The sequence below is a fragment of the Megascapheus bottae genome, chromosome 9, assembly GCF_031878675.1.
Source record: "Megascapheus bottae isolate mThoBot1 chromosome 9, mThoBot2.hap1, whole genome shotgun sequence".
Classification (NCBI taxonomy): Eukaryota; Metazoa; Chordata; class Mammalia; order Rodentia; family Geomyidae; genus Megascapheus; species Megascapheus bottae.
In genome coordinates, this window is record NC_143517.1 from 62,893,807 (window position 1) to 62,917,949 (window position 24,143).

General features: G+C 47.8%; 1 protein-coding gene across 4 annotated transcripts in view; it reads right to left on the reverse strand.

Moving 5' to 3' along the window:
* Window positions 1–382: 382 nt before the first annotated feature.
* Window positions 383–24,143, reverse strand: part of Zfat (zinc finger and AT-hook domain containing) — a 156,531-nt gene continuing 132,770 nt past the window's right edge. For all 4 annotated transcript variants that reach the window (XM_090339445.1, XM_090339446.1, XM_090339447.1 and 1 more), the window contains exon 16: window positions 383–1,220. In XM_090339445.1, the coding sequence (XP_090195571.1) occupies window positions 981–1,220 (240 nt within the window). In that variant the 3' untranslated portion in view covers window positions 383–980. The remainder of the gene's footprint in view (window positions 1,221–24,143) is intronic.

The window sequence follows — 24,143 nt, forward strand, 5'->3', positions numbered from 1 at the left end:
TTGGCAGGGTACACACTGGATACCAAGATCTCCCTTGGGTTTCAATGCCCAGTTCTGCCACTTCCTGTGTGACCTGGGACTGGCCACTTGACTTCTCTATACTAATACTCTAGTGGCACTTAACTCTGGGATGTGTGGCAGTGCGTCATGTGGACTCCAAATCCAGGAAGATGTAAGTTACAGCATGGCCAAATCCAAACACAGTGAAGGAGCCCTGTATGGGACCTGGCCTTGGTGAGAGCTTAGCAAACACTAGAATCTTCTTAGGAAGGTAGAATCTGGCTGGCCTGGACACAGGGCTTTTCCCACATGTCAACTTGTGCATTGCTAGGGCAGCAAACAAACAAAACAAACCCGTAAGAAGGACAGAGAACGCAGGCAGGCAATGCTTTTATTTGACCCCCTCACTGCCTCAGGGGGTGAGAGGAAAAGTGCAATTTTCTTTAAAAGCAAGAGAATTCCAAGATGGTAGGCTGAGATGGGGAGTGGTGGTCACCCGTTTGTCTCCAGGGCCACTGACCCCTAGAGAGCGGGACTCTGGGGACAGCCAGCACCATCCCACCTGCCCCACCCAGTGGTGACTAGGAAACCAGAAGGTCACTTGCTCTGATGGCTGTCTCCCTCTCACAGACGACACCATGGGTCCCTGAGGATGGGCGCCTCGGTGTGTCCGCGGCTGCAGATAGGATCAGGACAGATGCTGATGGATTTTGAAGCGTGAAGGGCAAGAGAGAAGTTGCCAGGGTCCTTTCAGAAGCTGAGTATGCTGAGCAGACGCTAGGGGGATGTCTGTGTTGGGGTGTGGAATCGTCTATTGCTGGTGATACCATTGCCCTGACCACCCAGAGGAGATGGAAAGAGTCTTGCGAGGGCCACCAGGGAGAAGGGCAGAGGAAGAGCGGGGCTCTGTGAGCCAGGAAGGATGAGTGGTCTCCTGCCCACTGCCAGCGGCCTGGCCTGAGCTCGGGAGGCTGGCTCGGCTACAGCTCCTGGGCTGGCTGCTCCTCCAGCTGTTCCTCTGCGGGCTGCACCGCCTCCTGCACGTAGACGATGAACTCCGAGGCCTCTCCCCCCTGCGTGTACACGGTGACCGTCTCAATGCCCTCCATGTCATCAGAGGACACCACCAGATGGTGCTGCTCGGCCAGCTCCACTGAGGCCTGCTGCAGGGTCTCCTGGATCATGACGGTGTGGTTGGCACTGGGCTCCTCATCTGTGACCTGAGAATGCGAGAGAAAGGTCAGGGCCTCGTCCCCAAACCGCACAAAAGCATCTGAGCTGATGGAGCAGTGGGCATGAGCAGAGCTCGTCCACACTGCAGGCCATCCCACTGCAGGCCGCCATCCTCTCAGCGCGGCCGAGGTCAGTCTCACATCCATGTCGCACGTGAGGACAATGAGGCCCTCATGCAGACTCCCTGCATTGTGGCAAACAGAGGTGGAGTGGAGGTTCAGATCCAGAATCCAGGCCCCTTTCCACGTCAGAAGGTGGCTGGGCAGACTCACCACCCACCTGGCACAGTGGTGGAGTGGAGGTTCACATCCAGAATCCAGGCCCCTTTCCACGGTGAGAAGGCGAGCTGGGTGGACTCACCGCACACACAGCACAGGGAAGCAACTCCCTGGAGAGGTTGCTCAGGGACCAGGATTTCCCAGGTCTCTGTCCTCCCACTGGGCCTGGGACCTCCACTCATCCTTCAGGGCACTCACCACCCCAGAGGGGCAAGTGCACTCCCAGGATGCCCTTGCTCCCTAGCCATGAGGGAGGAGGCCTCCTAGAGGCATGCCAACATGCTTCTTTAGAGGTCAGGTTCAGAGTCAAGCTTTTCCTGTTAGCTCTAAACTGGCAAGGGTCCAGGGGAGGCCAAATTCTAGTTAAGTCCCTGCATCCCTCACTGTTACCTCCTGGTCTCTGAAGATCATGGTTTAAAGCCAGCCTAGACAGACAAACCCTTAGACTCTTCTCTCCAAATAACCAGCAAAATGCTGGATGAGAAGCATGGCTCAAGTAGTAGGGGGACAGCTATGAGATAAGAATGTGAGGTCCTAAGTTTACTTCCTGGTACAGTGCCCACCCCCATCCCCTCAATGAGTAAAGGTTAGAAAATAGGCTCAGAAGGAGATGACTGGCTGAGTGAGGGGAGAAGCGCTTGATTCTGCACCCCTCTTCCCGCCTCACCATGAGGCCAGCCAGCACTAGACCACTCCCTATGGCTCTGTTTACTCAAATGCTTTCTTCAGAAAAGCACCTTGGGGACTAAAGGAGATTCTTCTTATAAGGTGGGTGCTTAATAGCACCTCACCTCTTGCTTTATTCACTCATTCATTCCTTCCTTCTCATTCATTCATTCTGACACTATTGCAAACATCGACTAAAAAGTTCCAGGGAGTATCAGTGTGCCTTTCAGTCACAGAACTTCTGCTGCTTTTTTAGCTACCATGGGATTCTAAGCAACACGAGGGCAGGGACCAAGTCTGTCTTGGGACAGCCATTTCCCCAGAGCTGAGACCAATGCCTGGCGCACACTGAGAGTCCAGTATTTATGCAGTGATAATCTGCTAGGTGAAAGGGGACAGGGGACAGGTGCTGTGGTGGTGCTTAGGTGGCAACACAGTAACAAACAAAAACCAAAGTCAGTGCTCCTGGTGAGGGGCCTGCTCCGAGCTGAGCATTGCTGTACTGCATGTATTGGGAACCCTTGAGTAGCTGTGGGGTGTTCCAGGCAAGTTGAGAGGGAAAAAGACCCCCAGAAATACAAGCTAGGGTGGGTTGGCATTCCTGGGGCTCTGGTTCCCCGAAGGCAGGACCTCCCATTACTCGGTGGCTTTGTACTCCTAGTCTATGTATGACAGGCCTTGGGCCCCCCCTCTCGGGGTTGGTGATTATTCCAGTTGCTGCAGGGGAAGGCACTGGCAGCTCCAAGGGCTCCGTGTGAATACTGGAAGGAAATCTATACTGGTAGCATTGATCAGAAGATAGTGCAAGAGTAAACTAGTAATACCTTAACCCTGCTTCATTGTGTAGAGTGAACCAAGCCATTTCCCTCCACTTTTTTGGTGGTTTTTTCGGGGGGAGGCTTGGGGAAAGGGGTTGTGCTAGTACTGGGACAGGGCCTTGTTTTAGATTGTTTCACTCATGGCTGCTGCTTGACTTCACCTTCACTTCTAGCTTTCTTTTTTGCTGGTTAACTGGAGATGAGAATCATTTATTTTATCTGGCCAGGTTGGCTTTGAATAATGATTCTCAGGCATCAGCCTCTTGGGTAAGCCGCTGGTATCTAGATTTCCCTACTTCTTTTACTGTTCCTTCCAACTCTGCTTAACTTGGAAAATGTGCCCTGAGCCAGGGCTTTAGAGGTAAATGCCGACTTTTTTTTCTCTTTGAAAGACAGCACCTGACAGCAGAGTCTTTCCTTTTTAACGGACAGTAAAGTCTGCGCAGATGGAGAGCCAGAGTCCTCAGAATGTCCTGAGTACAAGCCCACCACCCTCCAGGAGGCAGGAGTGATTATGCCATGTGATGAACACAAGATGATAAACGGGATGAGATCAGATGGTACGCCAGCCTTAAATATTCTTTGGGACATGGTACCATTCTCTGAACGTAGTAACTGTCATTGATGTTGAAACCTCACAATGGCGGGCTGACAGAAACTTTTTACTGCATTAAAAGTTTCTCTCTCTCTCTCTCTCTCTCTCTCTCTCTCTCTCTCTCTCTCTCTCTCTCTCTCTCTCTCTCTCTCTCATAGTATGGCGTTTGAACTCAGAGCCTCTCTTTTGCTAAGGTTGTGCTTTACCACTTCAGCCATACCTCTGGCACTGTTTTTTTTTTTGCTGTTTATTTTCGAGGTCTAGTAGACTTTTCTACGGGGTTGGCTTTGAACTGAGATCCTTCAGATCTTTTGAGTTGCTCGACTGATCAGACGAGCCACTGGCACTTAGCTACATCTTGCTTTTTAGAAGTCTAACACCAAGCTGCCCAAGTACTGAAAGGAAGGCACTCTGGGCAAGGAAGGAACTGCCCTGGCCAGGTCTCTTAGGTGAGGAGGCTGCAGTCCTACTAGCATGCACAACACTGGACACACGACCTGTTCTCAGACCCAGTGCCAGGAGGACTGGAAGGTCCAGCAATGACCAGGACACTGATCACAGACATAGATGAAAGCTATTTAAACACAGCCTTCCCTCCATCTTCTTTTGTTTTTGTTTTTATTTTTGTTTTTTTCATTTTGCAGCTCTAGGACTTGGCCATCAAAGATACCCTTGAATTTATTTATCTTTTGCCAATTGCCAGAGTACAATGATGTCTGCAAACCTCAGCTGGGCTTAAGTCACCAGAAACCACAATGCTAGCACTTCTCAGTGAGCACAGGTGGAGCCAATGGTGTGCCGTTGCTTTCTCACTTGCCTTGAGCCTGCCTGGCACCTACCCCGGACTCCAGGCTCAGCCCTCTGCCTGCTCCTGGGCTGGACTTCATGATCTTGGTACTGCCCGGCCTGCAGATGCCTACTACCCACACAGATGCTCACTCGTGGGAGCCAGGACGAGACCCAGCCTGGAGGACTGACCAGGCTGGGGCTGCTTTATGGATGGGTCACGCATCTTCCCACGGCACTCACCCTTCTGCATTCTAACTGTCACAAGACCACATCGTTTTTCTGACATCTCTGCAAGCTTTGCACTGTCTCTGCAGCCCCCAGTGAAGCCTACGCTCACTCAGCCCCCACAGTCTCCTGAAGGCCTGATCTCACTTGGGCATTTCTATTCCACTTTATATCGGGAGACTGAAGTCCTGGGGGGTCACGCAGCTGGCAGGGCTTGGTCTAGATGACCCCGAGTCCAGAGATCACCCCCACGGTACGTGTGAGCAAGGCTGAGGCTATGACAGGGCACACACGGACAGGATGCCACCGCTGTTCTCTAGCCAGCCCGGCAGCCCGGGCTGCTCTAATCATTCTCTTTGTTCAAAATGATCACTAGCAGCTTAATCTATTAGCACAGGCTTAAAATTGTTCTCCGCAGCAGAAATAATACGCCTTCCTCAGTGTCATTACCCCCGAGACAGATGTTCCATTCTCTACAAATGCTGTATCTAACACGTCTTTCAGACTATTAGCTGCATAGATAGCTTAATCGAAAACCTTACCCCATGGAATGGTGCAAATCACTCACTAATTCTGGCCCTGCGTTCTGCACTTCTGCCTGTCTCAAGTGTTCTTCTGGAATCTGGGCTAGCCCATGGCTAGAACCTGCATGGCTGGCAGCTGTAAGCCCTGAGCCCTGGGTCCCCTTCAGCCCCTGGGTCTGATGGAGACTCGTAGGAGGCCGACCACCGGATGCCCCTACTCATCATCTCACATTTTCCCCCACCCCACACCTGTCCGCTGTCATTCCTCCCTCTCTACCTTCTATGTAAAAGGCATTCCTAGCAAGTTAATCTGCCTCCCTCCCAACACTCAAGAAAGTCCTAGAAAGGCCTTTGCTCAGGAAGATGGGTCCCTGTCTTGAGCTATGTGGGCGCCTGCGACAGGCCATAGATCTCTCACTGAACTGATGATTCCTAGGTAATCGTCATGACCAAAATCAGGGAGAGAGGACAGAGAACCGTATACAACAGCTACATAATCCAGGGCTAGTGGCTGCTTGTCCCGACTCTGAGTTCTGGAGACAGGAGCACACTGGGAATGAGTCGTGAATCTCTGGGGGCTCCCCACAGCACAGAGGGTCTGACCCTTATTTTACAGGCACTTGCCTAGGTCCACAGTGAGGAAACAGAGTCTAGATGTCTTGAGTTGTGGTTTGTACCCCAGCCAACCCTTAACCAGGCAACCTGACACCGCCACAGGGCAGCCTCGTAACCAGGAGAACCTTACCCAGATATTCAGTGTCCTGCCTGCCCTAGGAGGGGACTGTGCATGCGTGTGTCCTGGAATCATTCAACACGGAGAGCAGAGAGCCGATGACTACACTGAAGACACAGCTCTGTGTCTTCTCTGCAAAGGGCTGTCCAAACAGTCTGTGGGAAGGGGAGTGAGGACTGCTGTGTGCAGATGCTGAGCTGAACACTGGTGTGGACTGTGGTGCCCCTACCCCTGCCCCTCTACACGCCCACCCTGCACTCCTGTGCTAGGACCAGCATGACTGTGCCTCCCCCGTCCAGGCCTCTGCACCTCTCCTGGACACAGTACGCATGTCAGGCCCCCATTCAGCACAGGTGATGAGGGGTGGGGGCATGGTGCCCTCCTGCCAATCTCTCACTCCTTAGGGAGCCCCAGCATAATCCCTGCTTGTGCTTCCATTGTCCCTTCAACAGGAATCCGCTGAGGGGCTCCTCTGCCAAGGTGCCATACCTCAGAAACACGCTTGCAAATCTACCTGATGGCAGCACAGCAGGCACTGTGGCCGCCTCCCACAGCACCTTTGCCCAGGGCTGAGCTGCTTCCCGGCGCACGTCCTCTGTGGACCAGCCTTCCAGGGCCACTTGACCTTCAACCCACAATCTCTTGCTTTCCCCAAAGCACAATCTGAATGCATGGCCTTCTGCAGTGAGACTGTACTGACCAGTCCTCCCAAGAAACCTAAACAGCCTTGAGACACAGCCAAGGACACTGAAGTATGACAAAGACTAATTAAGGGGGGAAAAAAACCTGTCACAGCTCAGCTGAATCCCACAGAGGCAGAAATGAGAAAAAGGGACAATGTTCCTTCTAGTTGGGGACTGAAAGGAGAATTAAAAAAAAAAAAAAAACAAACCTGCTGGTAGAATACAATCAACAGCACACATTTGCATCACACCTTTCACACAAAGCTTTTAAAACACTGTGAAGACAACTTCCTGGTGCCAGAAGCCCACATGCCTGCCTGCGCCAGCGGGGCTCTTGGTGCCATTAGACACACAGACAAGTTCTGTGAGTTCTGTCCTGATGATGTGTTTGAGCTACCAGGATTTAGATGGACCCAGCTTGTTAGGTGAATTTAGCTCTGGGCACATAAATAAAGGAAGAATAAAGGAAGGGTCAAAACACCTCTGCTGGCCTCAAATGTAAAGGAACCAGAATAAATGTGCATAGATTGAACCTGGATTTTGTTTACAATCCTCTGCCTGAGACTCCCACCCGTGCACCTGCACTTAGACGCGCCACTAACCGCCCAGCGTCCTTCCTTAGGCCTATGGCACTTGCACCTCAGGATCCTCTTTGGATCCTCCTTGATGCTTTTCAGGGAGAGGAAAGTCCAGTGTCCTCTCGCCACTGTGCCCCGTCCCGGGCTGTGCAGCAGTGTTCCGCTGATACTTCTCCATCCACGTCCCTCCCTACAGCTCAGCCGTGTCACAAATTCAGATTCTGTCTTTAAGCTCATGACTCCCAAATTTCTCTCTCTAGACCACACCTCTCCCCGCCCTTCCTGACGGCCTGCTCTGCTGGGGTCCAGCTTTGACCAGGGGCCACGTGGGCTGCAGTCCACTGGCTAGCCCGAGGTGCCATGATGATCATCACCTTCCTTCTGACCTGTGTCCCGGTTGCCTCCATATTGGAAGATGAAAGGAAAGAGTGCAATTCATGATTCCATTCCTTCTATGGTTCTGTCACCTCTGAAATCCCAATTCCAGGACAAGGTAACAGCTAGAGAGCTGCAGACAAAAAAAAAAAAAAAAAAAAAAAAAACCCACCCCACATATCAGAATGAAGACACTGCAGTCCACTGCCGCCGGCCACACACTCGCCTAGGGAAGACGCTTATTCTTTCTAGCAATCAGCGTTTCACTCACTGCCTGCATTGTAACCACACCACTGCCCCCCATTTGCAGTCACAGCCCTGGGAGTCACATGCACTGAGGACAGAGGAAAAAAGGTAAACATGATCTCAAATTTATTGAGGGAAGAAAAGGTATAAATGAATGTGGCCTGTAGAAAAATATGATGAATTTCTAACTTCATAAATATATATGCATAGACAAGATTAAAACAGGTCGGTTTATCTACGAAAAACTTTGTGGAAATAAAAGAAAGATTCACCAGCAAATAGAACTCATTCTGGACGTCAGTGAAGATGTAAGCCTCGGAAGAAGGAGAGAATGCAGGGAAGGAGCGAGGCCGTGACTCACCTGCACCAGGCATGGCATCTTTCATGGGAAGCATGCTACCTTCCCACCACCCTGTTTTTCTCTTGGTAGGGAACAGGCGGCAGGTCCTTTTTCTTTTCTGGAAATATACGTCCCATACACAGTGCAAAGCACAACTTGTCCTGGCTGCCTGATCACAGTACTGGCTGCCAGGCACAGCGGGGCTCTGCCGTGCAGATCCACACTAGCCAGCAGCTCTCTGGGCCTGGGGGCCGCAAGTGAGGGAAAGCCTGCAAACCAGGTGGGCCCCTCCTACCTCTGTGTCACCCAAACAGGAAAGAATGCTTCCGAGGTGGACAAACCAACTCATATGACGGAACAGAAAGCCTTTCAATCACTCAGCACACTGAGGGAGATAAGCTCATTAACAGAAAGCAGATGCACAGACAAACTGTCAATCCCTTCTTGGGTCCCAGCATGGTGCAGCTGTGCCATCTGCCCTGCCAGCACGGATGGAGCAATCTAACATCCAGTGCTGAGCCCCTCAGGACACCACTCCCACTCACCACATGCACACACCTAAATGCTACTGCCACTTCTCTCTCAGGCAGGAAGATCTGACTTTCTCCGGGCCTGGTCTCCCTGCATCAGCCATGGAAAGCCAGCCTCCATCTTAGCTCAGACTGCTATAAAGAACTATCCTTTGCTGGCTGTTGATTTCTGGCTGTTCTGGAGGCTGGAAGCCTGAGACGGCTGGGTTCTAGTGAGTGTTCCCCTCCTGGTGTGTGGCAAGAGCCCTGTGGATTCCTCTTAAAAGAACACTAGCTCCATTCACCGTGTCCCGTGCTCCTGACCTAGTCACTATTCCAAGGTTTCACTACTAATGCCAAGCACACCCACCTCTGAGGTGAGGTACGCCGTCAGCCTACGCCGCCTCCTCTGGCCTTCTACAGACATTATCCAAAGTGAGCCCAACAGCTGGAGGTTGTCAGGGGTCAGGCTATTTTGAGCCCTAGCCATGTTAATTTACGTAATGTAATTATGCTCTTACATAATGCTGCTAAGTGTTTACCTACTTGGACAACTCTACAAAGCCCTTCTAAGAAAGAGATGGAGTCTTCACGAGCAGCGACGGCTGGCTTGCTTGCTGGGCAGGAGCCATTGAAGCAGAAGGTGTACAGCCATGGCTAAACTCTACACTACAGCAAGGGTGAAGGAGCTGTGTTGTGTTACAGGGGTGGGGAATCTTCTTGCTTAGGGACATCTTTCCCTGGACCATCCAGCATTAATACAGGCAGTCTGTTGAGCACCAGTGCTTTATATTTGTGACCCTAGCTACTCAGGAGGCTGAGATCTAAGGACTGAAATTCAAAGGCAAGTCAAGTCCAGGCAGGAAAGTGTATAAGGCTCTTATCTCCAAATAATTGCCAAAAAAAGGCATAGATGGAGTTATGGCTCAAATGGCATAGCACCATCTTTGAGCTGAGTTCAAACCCCAGTAATGGCATACACCTATAAATAAAGCAAGCAGGACTGGCAACATGGCCTAGCGAGAGTGTGCCCACCTAGCAAGCATGAAGCCCTAGGCTCGATTCCTCGGTGCCACACACACAGAAAAGGCTGGAAGTGATGCTGTGGCTCAAGGATATAGTGCTAGCCTTGACAAAGCCCAAGGGCAGTGCCCAGACCCTGAGTTCAAGCCCCGGGACTGGCAGATGATCACAGGCAGCTGACAAGGAGCACACAGGACAGATGGCCATCTAGTTAGGCACATTGATTCTGCGGGCCTTACAGAGCCCACGGGCTGGATCTCCCCTGCCCTGGAGTGGCAAATTTTACTGAAGGCTTAGCATGTTCCACACAAGGCCTAACTGATTCATCTTCACAATCCATACAACATGGACTAAAGGTAGAGTCTATTATTTTTACATTATACCAAAAAAAAGAAACACATTCAAGTTGAAATACTTTTCCAAGGTTATATGCTTTGTGCAAGGTCATACTCTAAATGACAGACCCAGGGTTCAAACCCAGGCTGTGCAGCTTCCTTTTGGCCACTTGGCCCACCACTGGCTCTGACATCCATGAATGGACCTCTTGGAAGAGATTCCCCAGGCATGGCCCCTTGCAATGTAGGTCACTCGGAAGGCACCTCATTACCTTGGCCTGGATTCCTTTTTTGTGTTCTCCCATTCATGGATCTCAACTCTTATACAGCCTCCTACATGTGGTAGGCCCCGAGCCAAGTGCTGGAGAGCCTAAGATGGAAGGTGTCAAATCTCAACTTACTCCCAAAGAGCCTTAATTTGAAGAGGAGAAAGGCCATATGTGCATAGCACACCAAGATCACACATTGCAGCATGGGATATATCCAGCCTTCCGACTTTCACTACTGCTCAGAGGAGCCAGAGCTGCAGCTCTAGCCCTGCTCCAATCTCCACTAGGGGTGAAGAACCACATGTGGAAATGGGGTCTCCAGAAGCTTCCACTTCCCACAGTTGGCATATGCAGGCCAGGTCTCCTGGTAAGGAGATGTAAGGAGGCCAGACCTGCCTTCCTGCCCTCTGGAAATCCATCGTGGTGGAAGGGTAAGGAGAGCATGGAGGGATTTCCAGGCCTGAACTCTACTCCTGGTTCACCAAGAAGCTCCAGAATGCCTGTAGTCTTTGCTTTGAGCAGAATCTTTCATTGCAGGGTATTTCAGAAATGCAAGGAGAGCTTTGTTTCTCACCGAAATGTTTAGTAACATCTCATTTTCCACTTATTGTTGCCTAAAAGAATAACAAACAGATAATGGCTTAAACAACCCCAGCCATTCTCTAGTTTGTAGCTGCTCTGCATCAGCCACTGGATGGAAGGTCTGAAGGTCTCTGCTTTAGGGGAATCTTGGACTTGATTAGGCTCCACTCACGTCTGGCTCCAGGATCATCCTGGCTCATCAGAGTCCAAGATTTGAGAGAACTAGATTCACATGGTCCCAACAGGTCAAAAGCAGGCTTGATACTGAAAAGAGGCCCTTCAAGCAAGACTGGCAATCTGCATCGAGCAGAAGCCACAGAAGTACACAGGCCCTGGCTCACCACTCGGAGGAGGGGAAGTCAGCAGAAGACACGTCAGGGTAGTTAGAAGGGAGGGAGGCAAGACACAAGTGGCATGGCACAGTCTGAGTTTACTGACCCCTCCCAGATGAATGAAGGCCTCTATGTGAGGACTGGGTGATGTGATCACATCGTTAAAGCCCCCCCCACCCCACCCCCCAGTTCTCTGGGAAAACTGGGTCTCGGAGCAGCAGGAGGTTAGACAGCAGCTAGAGGAGAGCAGATTCTATAAACCAGAGTCAGGGCAGAGTCTGACAGTGTCCAACAGCACTTCTCAAGCTCTGATGTATACTTGAAGCTCAGGGTACTGCAACTGAGGTGTGCAGTCTGACTCAGGAGGCTTGAGGCATGGCCAGTGACTCTACACTGCTACCCAGCTGATTGACACGCATATTGCTGGCCTGGGAAATACCTTTGGAGTAGTGAGACCTAGAGGAAGGCAGCAGCCATAGAGACCGAGGGGCTACATGAGGCATGTTGTGGAGACAGGGCCCCCAAAGCAGGCTGGTGGATGAGAAGTGGGAGTGAAAGGAGCAGGGAGGCAATTCCCAAGGTATGCCATGTGAGATGGGACAAATGGGTTGAGGGAAGGGGAGGGAGGGATGGGGAGTGGAGTGGTCTAGTTGGGGGACAGCTCTCCGGGCAGGAAGGAAGCTACTGCCTCAGTGCTAACACAAGGCAAGGGCTCAGATCCACAAAAGGCCTGAAGGGGTAACAGCTGTGCTCCAGCTACCACAGCCCTGGCCTTGTCCTAAACCCAACACAAACCCAGTGATCTGGGCTGGCTGGGGGGCTTTCCAGGGTGAAGGTGCAGAGACCTCATCTCAACAAAACCCACCTGGCCTGTGTGGACACAGAAAAGGAAACAGGCACCTAGCAAACTGTCAGCTCAGCAGTGTGACAACTCTACATGCTGCACCAGCTGAAGCTGCAGCTTCTTGAGCAACAACAGCAGAAAAGTAGAGGCTTAGGAGGAGGAAGAGAGAAGTAAAGTTCAATGGGGCACCATCTTCCCATTGACTAAGAATGGGTTCCATGAGAACAAGGACCGTAATGGAACAGAAAAAAGCCTTTATTCTCTCTCTCTCTCTTTTTTTTCCCCAAGCCATCTCTCACACGGTCACAGATATATCATGGGACCTATTTTTACTTTTAAGATTTCACAAAGAAATGGAATTTTCAGGGGCTGCCAAGGCATAAGAAGACTTGGCAAGTAATGAAAGAGCAGCTTTTCTTTTTTCTTTTTTAAAATTTTATTTTTTTATAGTGGGGTTAATGTATAGAGGGGTTACAGTTACATTCACAAGGTAGTAGGTACATTACTTCTCACATTGATATCCCTTCTCATGTTTTTGTCCCCCGACCCCCTCCCAATCATCCTGTTTTCCCCCTTCCCTTTCCTATTTCAAATAAACATATATACAATATACCAGGTAACTTTGAAAGAGGAAGCAATTTGGAACATCAGCCATCAGAAATCACACCAGAAACAGACATCTCTGAAAGAAGTTTTACTTAAAAGGAAGAAAATGATTCAAATGGCTAAGGGAAAACCAAGGAAGGCAACAAAGGACATGAGGTAGCAGGAGGGACAGGGGAGCAAGTTTCTGCCTCTACATAGCCCTGTGGCAGGCCAGAGCAGAGTAAGTGTTCTGTAAGGAACATGAGGGAGAAAATGTTGTCAGAACTGCCCATTCGTAAGGAAATGGAAAGACTTGGGAAAAAAATCATATTAAGTGAAGTCAGCCAGACCCAAAGAAATACAGTTTGCATGGTTCCCCTCATTTGCAGTCATTAGAAGGAGCCTATAAATCATAAGTAAACACAATGGAGGATAAAAGACAAAAAATTACACTTGGGGGACTGTGGCTCAAGGGGTAGGGTGGTAAGTTTGAGCTGAAGAGCTCAGGGAAAACACCCAGGCCCAGAGTTCAAGTCCAGGCTGACAATAATAATAATAATAATAATAATAATAATAATAATAATAATAATAAAACTTGGGACATAATAATTTAAACACTCACACAGTGAGGCCAAAGGAGGATATTCTTAGGGGAGAATCACAAAGACTCAATAGCTATGTGCGTAAGATGTTCATTGAAATAAACCCAAAGAAATGGAAATGAGGATTTTTCATTTTACTTTTTGTGGGTTCCCCCTCCTTTGTTGCTATTTTTTAAAATTATTTCTCTGTCTTTTGTCTTGTATGTACGTTTATCTGTTTGGGGGAGGGGAAGGGGAAACAGAAATGGTAGGAGGAAGGGTGAACTAATTGTGCAGTGATCCTCACTGGACACTACTTTAAAAATGAACTCCACAGTTTGTGAGGACGGGGTGGACCAAAAGGGAAAAACGGGGAGAACAGGAGAGAGGAGGTGACATTGCTTAAAAAGAAATGTACTCATTACCTGACCTACGTAACTGTAACCCTTCTTTACATCACCTTTATAATTTTTCTAAAAGTCAGGTACTACTTATGTGCATAAGTATGTGTGTGGTGAAATAAAAGTTGGCAGAGCTCCAACATGGAGTAAATTGTACCACACAGTTCTTGAAGAAAGAGTCAAATAAAGCTCACCAACCAACCAAAATGTGCAGAATGAATTAATTAGCCAGGTCCTGGTGGCTCTTGCCCAATGACCCAAGAGGCGGGACAGAAAAGTCTATCTAAGACTATATCTCCAAAACCAGCAAAAAGATGGAAGTGGAGATATGGCTCAAATGGGAGAGTATCAGCCTTTAGGAAAAGAACCAAGCAAGTGTGAGCGGCCAGCTCTGAGTTCTAGCTCATGTACCTGCCCCTACCCCACCCCATATACACATACCCACACAGAGTGGTTAATAACCACAGCGAGAGCTAATAAGCGGGAAACTGCGTCACCAGTGAGACTCTGGTATTTTACAAATATCAAAGAAATTGGGGAAATAGAAAGAATATTAAACTTAGGTTGCAGGCATCTGTTGGGGTCCTGGGGCTGTGCCTGAGTGCTTAGCATTCTATCACCTGGGGATTAGCAAGCATTTCTTCCCAGTGCCTGAAATGGGTCTGAAAGCCTATAAGGACAAATGGGATCCAAATACATGCGCAACCCCGCCCCCCCCCACACACACTCTTCTGGGAAGAATTCCTCAGATGAACCACACAAGAGAGGAAAACTGTAATGGGAAAGTCGGGTAAATGTGACACTGAAGTCACTAGGGCTTTGCCCTGGTGCAGTATGATGAAGCCACGGCTGTTCTTAGGATAAACACCAGGCAACATGAAACATGGACATCAAATAAGGCTCTGACCTGGAATGGAAAGAGCAGGAGATGGCTTCATCAACGCCTCCTCTTTTCATCTCTACTTTCTTGAAGCCAGGTAGATTGCTTACAGTGTATGCCAATAAAACTGTCTTTGGGGGAATCAAAACTTGCATAAACTCACCAGTTGCTCAAGCTTAAAGAGACAGGTAAAGGAGCCAGACACTGCTCAGGCCTTCTGCGGGTAGAGCAGAGGACAGGCCTCAATTGGGATCACTCCCGCAGGAAGACCATCTCTCCCACACCAGGTCTTTTAAAGGGTTCTTGTGCTAGGCCTCTTCAAATGTAGTTACAGTCAGTTAGAATATACTTATTGCTTGTTTAAAAATGAAAATAGATTTTGAAGCCTCCTAAAATCCCTTTCCATAGCCTTCTGCCAGTCTCTGGCCCCAAGTCTTAGGAGAGGTTCAGCATGGCCCCCGGGGGTCGGAGGCGGAATCGGCTCTCCCTTGCAGGCACTGTCCAGGGAGTGGCTCCACCAGGCCAGAGGCTAAACCTGAGCAGACCCCCTGAAGAGCTGCTTCTCAGGGGCAGACTTGGCCTAGATGGACTGTAAGAAGGAGAATTCAAGGACCCTGTGGTGCTAGGCTTTGAATTCTAACAGGCCTGGCGCTTCCTCAGCTATGGTTTTCTGTTGGGGAGAGTACATTCCTGAACCTTGAGTCAAAATACCAACTCCGACAAAAATCTGGGTTTACCAATATGTGTGCTCCTGAAGCTACAGACGAGCCACCAAATCTGCACATCAACACCATCCCCAGGGCACCTGGGAATTTTGCTCTGGGAGTGAGTAATAACTGACTTGCACTGGCAGCGAGACGCTTACTCCCCACACACTCTCAAGTATGGTTGTGTGTTTGATGATTCATTTACTTGGCTGGGCCAGGGGCACCCAGACTAAACAGTCTCCATGTGGCCACGAGGTTGTTTCTGGATGAGACTAACATTTAAATTGGAAGACTAATTTAAAACCCTGCTTTCTCTAACAAGGGTGGGCCCCACCCTATCAGTTGAAGATCTGTAGAGAATAAAATGGCTGGCTTTCTGCCATAGTTTAGATACTGGCCTATATGATTATCAAAGGCCTATGCTGGAAGGTTTGGTTAGCAGGCTGGCACTCCCAGGAAGTGATGTGAGCCTCAGAAGGCAGGACTCTCAGGGGAGAGCCTTGAGATACCAGGGGCATGTCCCTGATGGAGGCTGTCTCTGTTCCAGTTCAAGACATGACTATCTGCCCCCTTCATCTCATGTGCCCCACGCACCACCTCCAAGCCATGTGGTCCGCCTGACCTTGGACCTGCACACCCCAAATAGGTGAGCGAAGTAAACCTCTCTACAAGTAGTCAGTGCCAGGTACTTTGTTACAGTGATGGAAAGCTGACTGACATCTTCTCCCAAAGAAGAAGGAAAACCCCTTGACTAGTGAATTTTAAGCTGAGATACTGGGTTTTTACCCTGCTTTTGACCTCAGGCTGAAATGTTGGTTCTTCCTGGTCTCAAGCCTGCCAGTCTTCAACTGAAACGATACCAGCATCACCTGCTTGCTGACTGCAGATCTTGGGATGTGTTGGGCTCTATAATCATATGAGCCAATTCCTTATTACACACACACACACACACACACACACACACACACACACACACACACACCCATTCTGTGTCTCTGGAAAACTGGAATACAGCATGTTTTTCTTTTGGGTCTCTGCAAGGTGGCCATGGTAACTGCCCTCTGGCACAGTGCTTGGCACAGTGCATGCACTTGTCAGGCTCAGCGGGGCTAAGCTGTGTGGTGAGGCCTTGGAGATGGAGGCAGTGCTGCCGGTTCCCATGGGGAGCCCTGACTAAGGGCCATGGACCTGGAGTAGTAGGTTTCAAATTGAGGGCCTTTCCCTACCACTTGAGCCAGGTTTCCCCTCCAGCCCTTTTGACCTAGTTATTTTTCAAACAGAATCTTGCCTTTTTTACTCTTGCTGGCCTAGAAGCATGATCTTCCTACCTACTCCTCGTTACGTAACTGGGATTGCAGGCATTCACCACCACCCAGCTATCTATTTTCTTTTTTTCAAAGCAGCCCAATCAGTGAATGGCTAACACTATCTTGTTTGCTGCTCAAGGATATCCTAGGCAGATTCCCAACCTGCAGGGTCAATGCCCCATATTGCACTTAGTTCTCTTATCTTGTGGCTAGAATAAATCTACCAGACTAAATATATATATATATATATATATATCTTTTTTTTTTAATAAAATTGCCCTGGTGCGGTGGCTCATGCCTGTAATCCTAACTACTCAGGAGGCTGAGATCTGAGGGTCAAGGTTCAAAGCCAGCCCAGGCACAAAAGGACCTGAGATTCTTATCTCCAATTAACTTCCAGAAAACAGGAAGTGGGGCTTGGCTCAAGGGTAGGGCAGTAGCCTTGAGCTGAAGAGTTCAGAGACAGTGCCCAGGCTGAGTTTAAGCCCCATGACCCACAAAACAAACGAACAAACTGAACAAGTCCCTGGATTATTAGAAAGACAAGTGGTTAAATCACCTTGGCAGGAAAATGCTTTGTGTTATTCTGGGTCCTATTACTCCCACAGACACCTGGAAGAAGGGAAGGGCAGGCCGATGCAGGTCCAGACAGCAGAGGCATGAGGAGTGCCAGCAGCTGCACTGCCTAGTCAGTCAATGAAGACCCACTGTCAGCGTTTGGGGAATAACCAGGAGACCTGAAAACACTTGCCAAAAAGGCCAACAGTATCTCAAGAGGGCAACCGAGGGCGGGAGGCACACAGCAAAAGACATTCTGCCTTGAGAAGTGACACAAAGTCACCAGCTGATCAGAGTCAGAGCTGGCTACACCAGGTAGCTTCTAAGACTTGGGAACCTGAGCCCACGATTACAACAGAGCAAGCATTTTCAATACTTGAGACTTCGTCCTCTACTCTCAACACCCCTGCTCCAGGATCCTAGCAGCAACCAGCAACCGCCCTGAATAGGACTGGAGCTTGCCCCGCCCCAGGACCTCCTCCCCTCCGTTCACAGACACCTGCCTCTGCCCCGATCCAGGCTCCTCCAGTGCTCATCCCACTCCTCTGAGACTGCTAATGAAAGAATGTGTTTTGTCTCACTACACTGCCACTGCACCTTTCTCCTCCACACTCTGAAAAAAAAAATCGTTCTTATTTATTACACACACGGGATTAGCCATCCCCTCCATTAGGACGCAAGCTCATCAGCCGAGTCATTCATCTTACTTGTTCACTGGAATATTCTGAGGGCAGAGACAGCACCTGGCTGGGACTGTTGAATGGGAGAAGAAATCATGTCCCTCCTTAGAAGATTTGCCATTTGAAAGCAGGAACTCTTCTATCTGTAACCCAGTATGGGAGACAGAATAATGGGCCTGTGAGATGCATGCCCAGTCCCACAGCAGAAGGACTCTGAAGATGTGACCTGCCATAACACTTGTCCTAGGGTGATGTGCCAGCCAGACAACCCTAGGAAACTGGCTGACCAGGGAAGCAGTACTGAGGGCCTGGCTGAGGTCCCGCAGCCTGCTAGGCTTGTCCTGCAGCTGCAGGACGGGGCCCTGAGTTACAGATGTGGCCACTAGAAGCTGGAAAAGACAGGAAGGTGGGCTCTTTCCCAGAGGAGGGTAGCTCTGCTGCCACTTTCATTTTAGCCCAGGAAACCCATATCAGATTTCCAACTTATGGAGTGGCAAGATAATACCTTTGTGCTGTGTAAGTCCCTAAGCCTGCGGTCATCTGTGACAGTGGCATCAGGAAACTCCATCCAGGGACTGCTCACCATCAGCTACTCAAACAGTGCTCAGCACACAAGTGTAGGTCACTAAGCATACAGTCTCTAAGCTAGGATGCAGTCTACAGGGACAACACAGCGTGATGTCAGCCAGGGGCCAGCGGTGATGACTATTTTATTTCCTTTTACATCACTAAAAGTGACTCAAAAAAGCTCATGTAGTACTTCCTGTGACATGTCTCATATCTAACCTACTCAGGCAAATTTACTAATCAAATATAAATGTGCTGCTCATAAAACTGCTGGATCTCGACAGAGGCGTGATTAAAAACCTGCCTTCCAAGTCCTCACCTGTGCTGCCCTGCCAGGCCTACAAGGGCCCATCAGGATTCTTCATTCGGAGCAGGTCCAAGAGCAGACCCTGACGGCTTACTTTTAAGGGTGATACTTGAGGGAGGGGAGAAGCCATGAGGGATCACAGACGACAAGTTTCTGAGTTGAGCACAGTTAAAATGGTCTAATTGTGAGCCAAATTTTTCCTGTGTCTCTTTATAAAGCAAGAAGAAACCAAGACGAAACTATTTATTCCAGCTCTTTGCTTCCTGACACAGTCAGGCTACTTATAGACTTGCCCTTATTTTCATCTAAGCGCAGAGATGAATTGTCTTTGTGAAGGGCTTTAGTTTCAAGCCTGAAAGTGCCCCCAGGATTGACGAGTGGAGGGTGTGGGGCGGTGCCTTTAGGAGGCGGAGCCGGGAGGGATGCTGGGTCACTCCCTGGGCCAGCCCTGGAAGGGGACTTGGGGACTTCTGGCTCCATTCCCTCTCTTCCCTCCTCAGGTTCCATGAGGTGAGCAGCTGTGTGCTACCACGCACTTCCTGCCATGATGTCCTGCCTCACCACAGGCCCACAGTGGCAGGGCCAAGCAACCATGACCGAAACCTCTGAACAAATCTTTCCTCGCAGCAAGTTAATTTGTCTCAAATGTTTTGTTTTAAATGATCAATTGTTTAAATGATAAATTTGTTTAAATGATCAATTGGTTTTTGCTATAAAACTAACACTTTATTTTTCCAAATTATACTGTTGGTACTTTATCTTTCAAGCCATTTATAGACCACATAATATTTTGTAGATATTGGTAACATTTTCAAACTTTACTTTTATGTTAAATCAAACTAAACACAATAATTTTGAACATTTTTATGCAAAAGAGATAGATTCTTTTTCCATACCACAAACTTTTGAAAGCATTTATGCCTTTTATAATGTATTGTTTGTATTTACTTTCCTGAAATATTCACATGGAAAAATTACCATAAGTAACAAATTCTGATATATTTATCTTCAGTTAATATTAATAAAACATGGAAAAATAAACTATAAATAACACTCATTTGTTTATATTGGAGAGGAAGCTTGACATTTTGGAAAATCAAGAACCAACTGAAAGAAAAACTGGATAGATGGAACTGCATCAAACTGAAGAGTTTCTGCATGGCAAAGGATATAGCTAGCAAGATAAATAAGTCTTCAGACCTTTACAACCTATGCAATAGATAAGAGCCTCTCTAAAATATACTTTCAAAAACAAATCCTCAAAGAAACAACAATTAATAAGTGGGCAAAAGACTTCTCAGAAGAAGAAATAAGAATGGCCAATAGACACGTGAAGAGTTGTTTGACATCTCTGACCATAAAAGAAATGCAAATCAAGACAACACTGAGAGTCCACCTCACTACAGTTAGAAAACTAACAGTAACAGACAAATTTGTTCAACCATTCTGGAAAGCAGCACGGAGGTTTCTCAAAAGACTAACCAGAACTCCCCTAAGATCCAGCATTCCCACTCCTGGACATTTATTCCAATGACCAAAACCAGGCCACACTAAAGCCACCAACACAACCATATTCATTGCAAAAGTTTACCATAGCTAAGATACACACGTTCATTGTAGTATTTTACCATGGCTAAGATACACAATCAACCCAGATGACCCTCAGTAAATCAACTAAGCAAGAAATTGTGGTATATATACACAATGGAATTTTATGCTTCCATCTGAAAGAATGATACTGTACATCTGTAAATGGAAAGACATAGGAAAAATTATATTAAAGTAAGCTAGACTCAGAGAAACATAGTCTGCATGGTTTCCCTCATTTGTAATAACTAGAAAGTGCTTATAAATCTACAAATAAACAAATAATTACTCTTGGATATGATTGATTAAACATTCACATAGTGAGAACATAAGAAGATATTCTTAGGAGAGGATCACAAGGGCTCAATAGCTATGTATATAGGACCATAGGAAATGATAGTCATCCAAATTAACCCCAAGAAATGTCCTGCTTGCAGTCATTTTTTTCTTTCCTTTTTTCCTTTGGTTTATTCCTTTTTATCACTGTTTTGATTTCTGTACTCTCTGTCTTGTAGATAAGTTAATCTGCTTTGGGAAGGGGAAAAGGAAGCACAGAAATGGTGGGACAAAGGGTGAATGAAATCATCTGTCACACTCACTAGACATTATGTTTTAAACGAACTACACAGTTTGGGAGATAGGGGAGACAGGAGGGAAAAAGCTGAGAGAATGAGGGAGGAAGTGACACTACGCAAAAGGAAATGTACTCATTATTTGACACGTAACTTTAACTTCTGTGTGCATTACCTTTACAATAAATTTTCTCTAAAAAAAGGGCCAGAAGGGGCCGGGACTTTGGCCTAGTGGTTAAAGTGCTTGCCTAGCATGCATGAAGACCCGGGTTTGATTCCTCAGTACCACATACATAGAAAAAAAGCTAGAAGTGGTGCTGTGGCTCAAGTGGTAGAGCTCTAGCCTTGAGAAAAGTCCAAAGACAGTGCTCAGGCCCTGAGTTCAAGCTCCACGACTGGCAAAATAAAAAAAAATGGGGGGGGGCAGAAGTTTGGCCTAGCGGAAGAGTGCTAACTCGAAGACCCAGGTTCGATTTCTCGGTACCACATATATAGAAAAAGCTAGAAATGGGGCTGGGAGTTTGGCCTAGTGAGTAGAGTATTTGCCTAGCATGCATGAAGACCCGGGTTTGATTCCTTGGTATCACATACATAGAAAAAAACCCAGAAGTGGTGCTGAAGCTCAAGTGGTAGAGCTCTGGCCTTGAGAAAGTCCAAAGACAGTGCTCAGGCCCTGAGCTCAAGCCTAAGACTGGCTTAAAAATAAAAAAAAAATTTTTAAAAAGCTGGAAACAGAAGGGGGTAAAACAAGATGAGGGGTGGGGGTGGGGGAGGGAAATGGGGACCAAGACATGAGAAAGGGTATCAATATATGTGAAGTAAAGCACCTTCTATCTGGTAAATATAATGTAACCCTTCTATTAATTACAATAAAAAATATATGGAAATAAAAAGAATAAGCTGGAACAAGCTTTATCTTGTGTAATTATTGTTCTATGTTATTTCTCTTCTCCTTTGTTGCCCTTTTGTTAATTTCATATCATTACTGTATCTGCCTTTGTAACCTGGTATATTGTATTTATGCTTATTTATTTGAAATAGGAAAGGGCAGAGGGGAAAACAAGATGATTGGGAGGGGTTGGGAGGAGGGAAATGAGGACAAAAACATGAGAAGTAATGCATCTACTATCTGGCAAATGTAACTGTAAACCCTCTATACATTACCCTAACAATAAAAAATTAGATTAAATTAAATTTTAAAGCTGGAAGTGGTGCTATGGCTCAAGTGTTAAGAGTTCTAGCCTTGATAAGCCCAAGGACCGTGCTTAGGCCATGAGTTCAAGCCCCAGGACTGGCAAAAAAAAAAAAAGTCAAATGATAACCAGATACTGGTGCTTCACACCTATGATCCCGCAGGTCCGCTAACACTGGGACGTGCTTCCCAGTGGTTTAGCATACACATTAGCAGACATAACTTCCTACACCAGAGTTCAACTAACACAAAAACTGAACGAATTAATCAAATACAAATAGCCATGCTCAATGTAAATGATGGGGCCAGTGTGTCAGGGCAGTCCTTTACCTGGCAGAGCTGGAAATGCTATAGTCTCTTTGCTATAGGTGTGGGCATTTAATGTCTCCCTGCCCATCTGGCCATCCATCGGCTCTCCTGTCCATCCTGTCTCCACAGCCAGGTGCTGTGAGAGCTAGGTGCCGAGTCTATCCAGATACAGGTTCCCACCACTGTGTCCAGCAGCACAGCGCACAGCCCTGTGTTTGCCATGAGGAGACACTGTTTCCTTTTTCAGGATGCTTATCTGCCTCTCCCCTTGTTGAGCTGTCAGTCTAATGCTTCGAAGCATATCTTAGCTGTATCTTCACATGCCATGTATGCCTGCATTGCCCGTGATACTCAATAAATCACATCCCAGAGCAGCAGCAGACCTATCCCTTTCTTAGAAAGAAGCCACACATCACAGCCAGTGACACCTCCACTCTCTCAAAGGCATCTGCACGTTATGACACATCCAACGTCCTCTAGACAGTGCCCAAATGAACCCTTCCTGAGAATCAGGTCTAGCTCAAGGCTCTACACCTCATGATACACATGCAATGTTCCACAAGACCTTCATAAAATAAGGTCAAGATTGGAACCTAGTAAACACCTAAAAAAACCAAAAAGTCTGGATGTGAACAAGTCTGTTCCCAATCAGTATAGAGTAACCGATAACTGCAGACTGCCTGCTTTCTGAAAGAAAGAAAGAAACCACACTGTGGAAGAGGGGTCTGAGGACACATAATTAAACCACTCCTCCAAATACGGTGAAGTCTTATCTGTGAACCTAGAAATCTGAAGGTAAGCCAGAGAGAAATGCTTGCTCTGTGTGGTGCCCTGAGCACATGTGGGTACAGAGGTCAATCACCAGGACATCCACTCCTGACCCACCAGAGGCAGGTGGCCAGCATCACCTAGGAGTCAATACATGACAGGCACGTTAGGAAATACCTTCATTGTCGGTGCCAAGAAGGCCTATGCTTTCCTTAGATTACCTGGTTCACATTTCCTTCTTACTTTCACAATACTTAGCATCAAAATTTACTGTCAAGTTTGGATAATTTTAATGGTGTGCATCTCTTCTAGGTCTCTCCTCAATTTCTGATAGATTTTCTCCAACAACCCTTTCTATAACCACCCAACCCACACTCATCAGCCACAAGCCCTCCCTCCTCTTCTCCCTGTTACACTGTTCACTGCATCCTCTCACCCTCTGGTACCCTTTGTGTCATCCTTGTCCCCATCTCAGAGGAACCACTGGGTCCCTGGGGAGCCCCCACAGCCAGAACACTATAAATATGCATTGAATGACAAACTCTATAAAACACAATATTCTACCATTTCAACTTTCTCCATGAATTTTGGTTTTAAATTACACATTTCCCCAGTTTTGATGTGTTTCGTGTTTTTGTTTTCTATCCTTAAAGTACCTGTCTATGCCAGCCTAAATCTTGTGTAAGATGAAGCAGGAGATGATAAATGAAGAGACAGGTATAAACAGACAGCAAGGACGCTCTGATTGTCAAACAGGCTGTATTCTACACAAGGTGAAGGCCTGTCTGTGGACAGAAAAGGAGTGAGCCAAGTGGTGGGACTGTTAATTTGGGGAAGAGATCTTTCTTCCGAAACTCTCCGTTCTCTTTCTATCCCATGTGGATCTGAGCAGGGGTTAGTTGCTGGGGAGATGTTGCTGACATCCCTGTCTGTTCCCACACTTTGCACTGGTCTGCTTCCCTGAAGGGGCCTCAGCCTTCACTACAGATGTGCCTGCATGCGTGCATATCACGCTCGTTTTCATTCACGACTTCTATGGAAGGAAATGAACAGAATCTCTGGGGAACTTTTTTTTTTGGTGGGTCATGGACCTTGGACTCGGCCTGAGCTCTGTCCCTGAGCTCTTCAGCTCAAGGCTACCAGCCAACCCTTGAGCCAAGCCCCA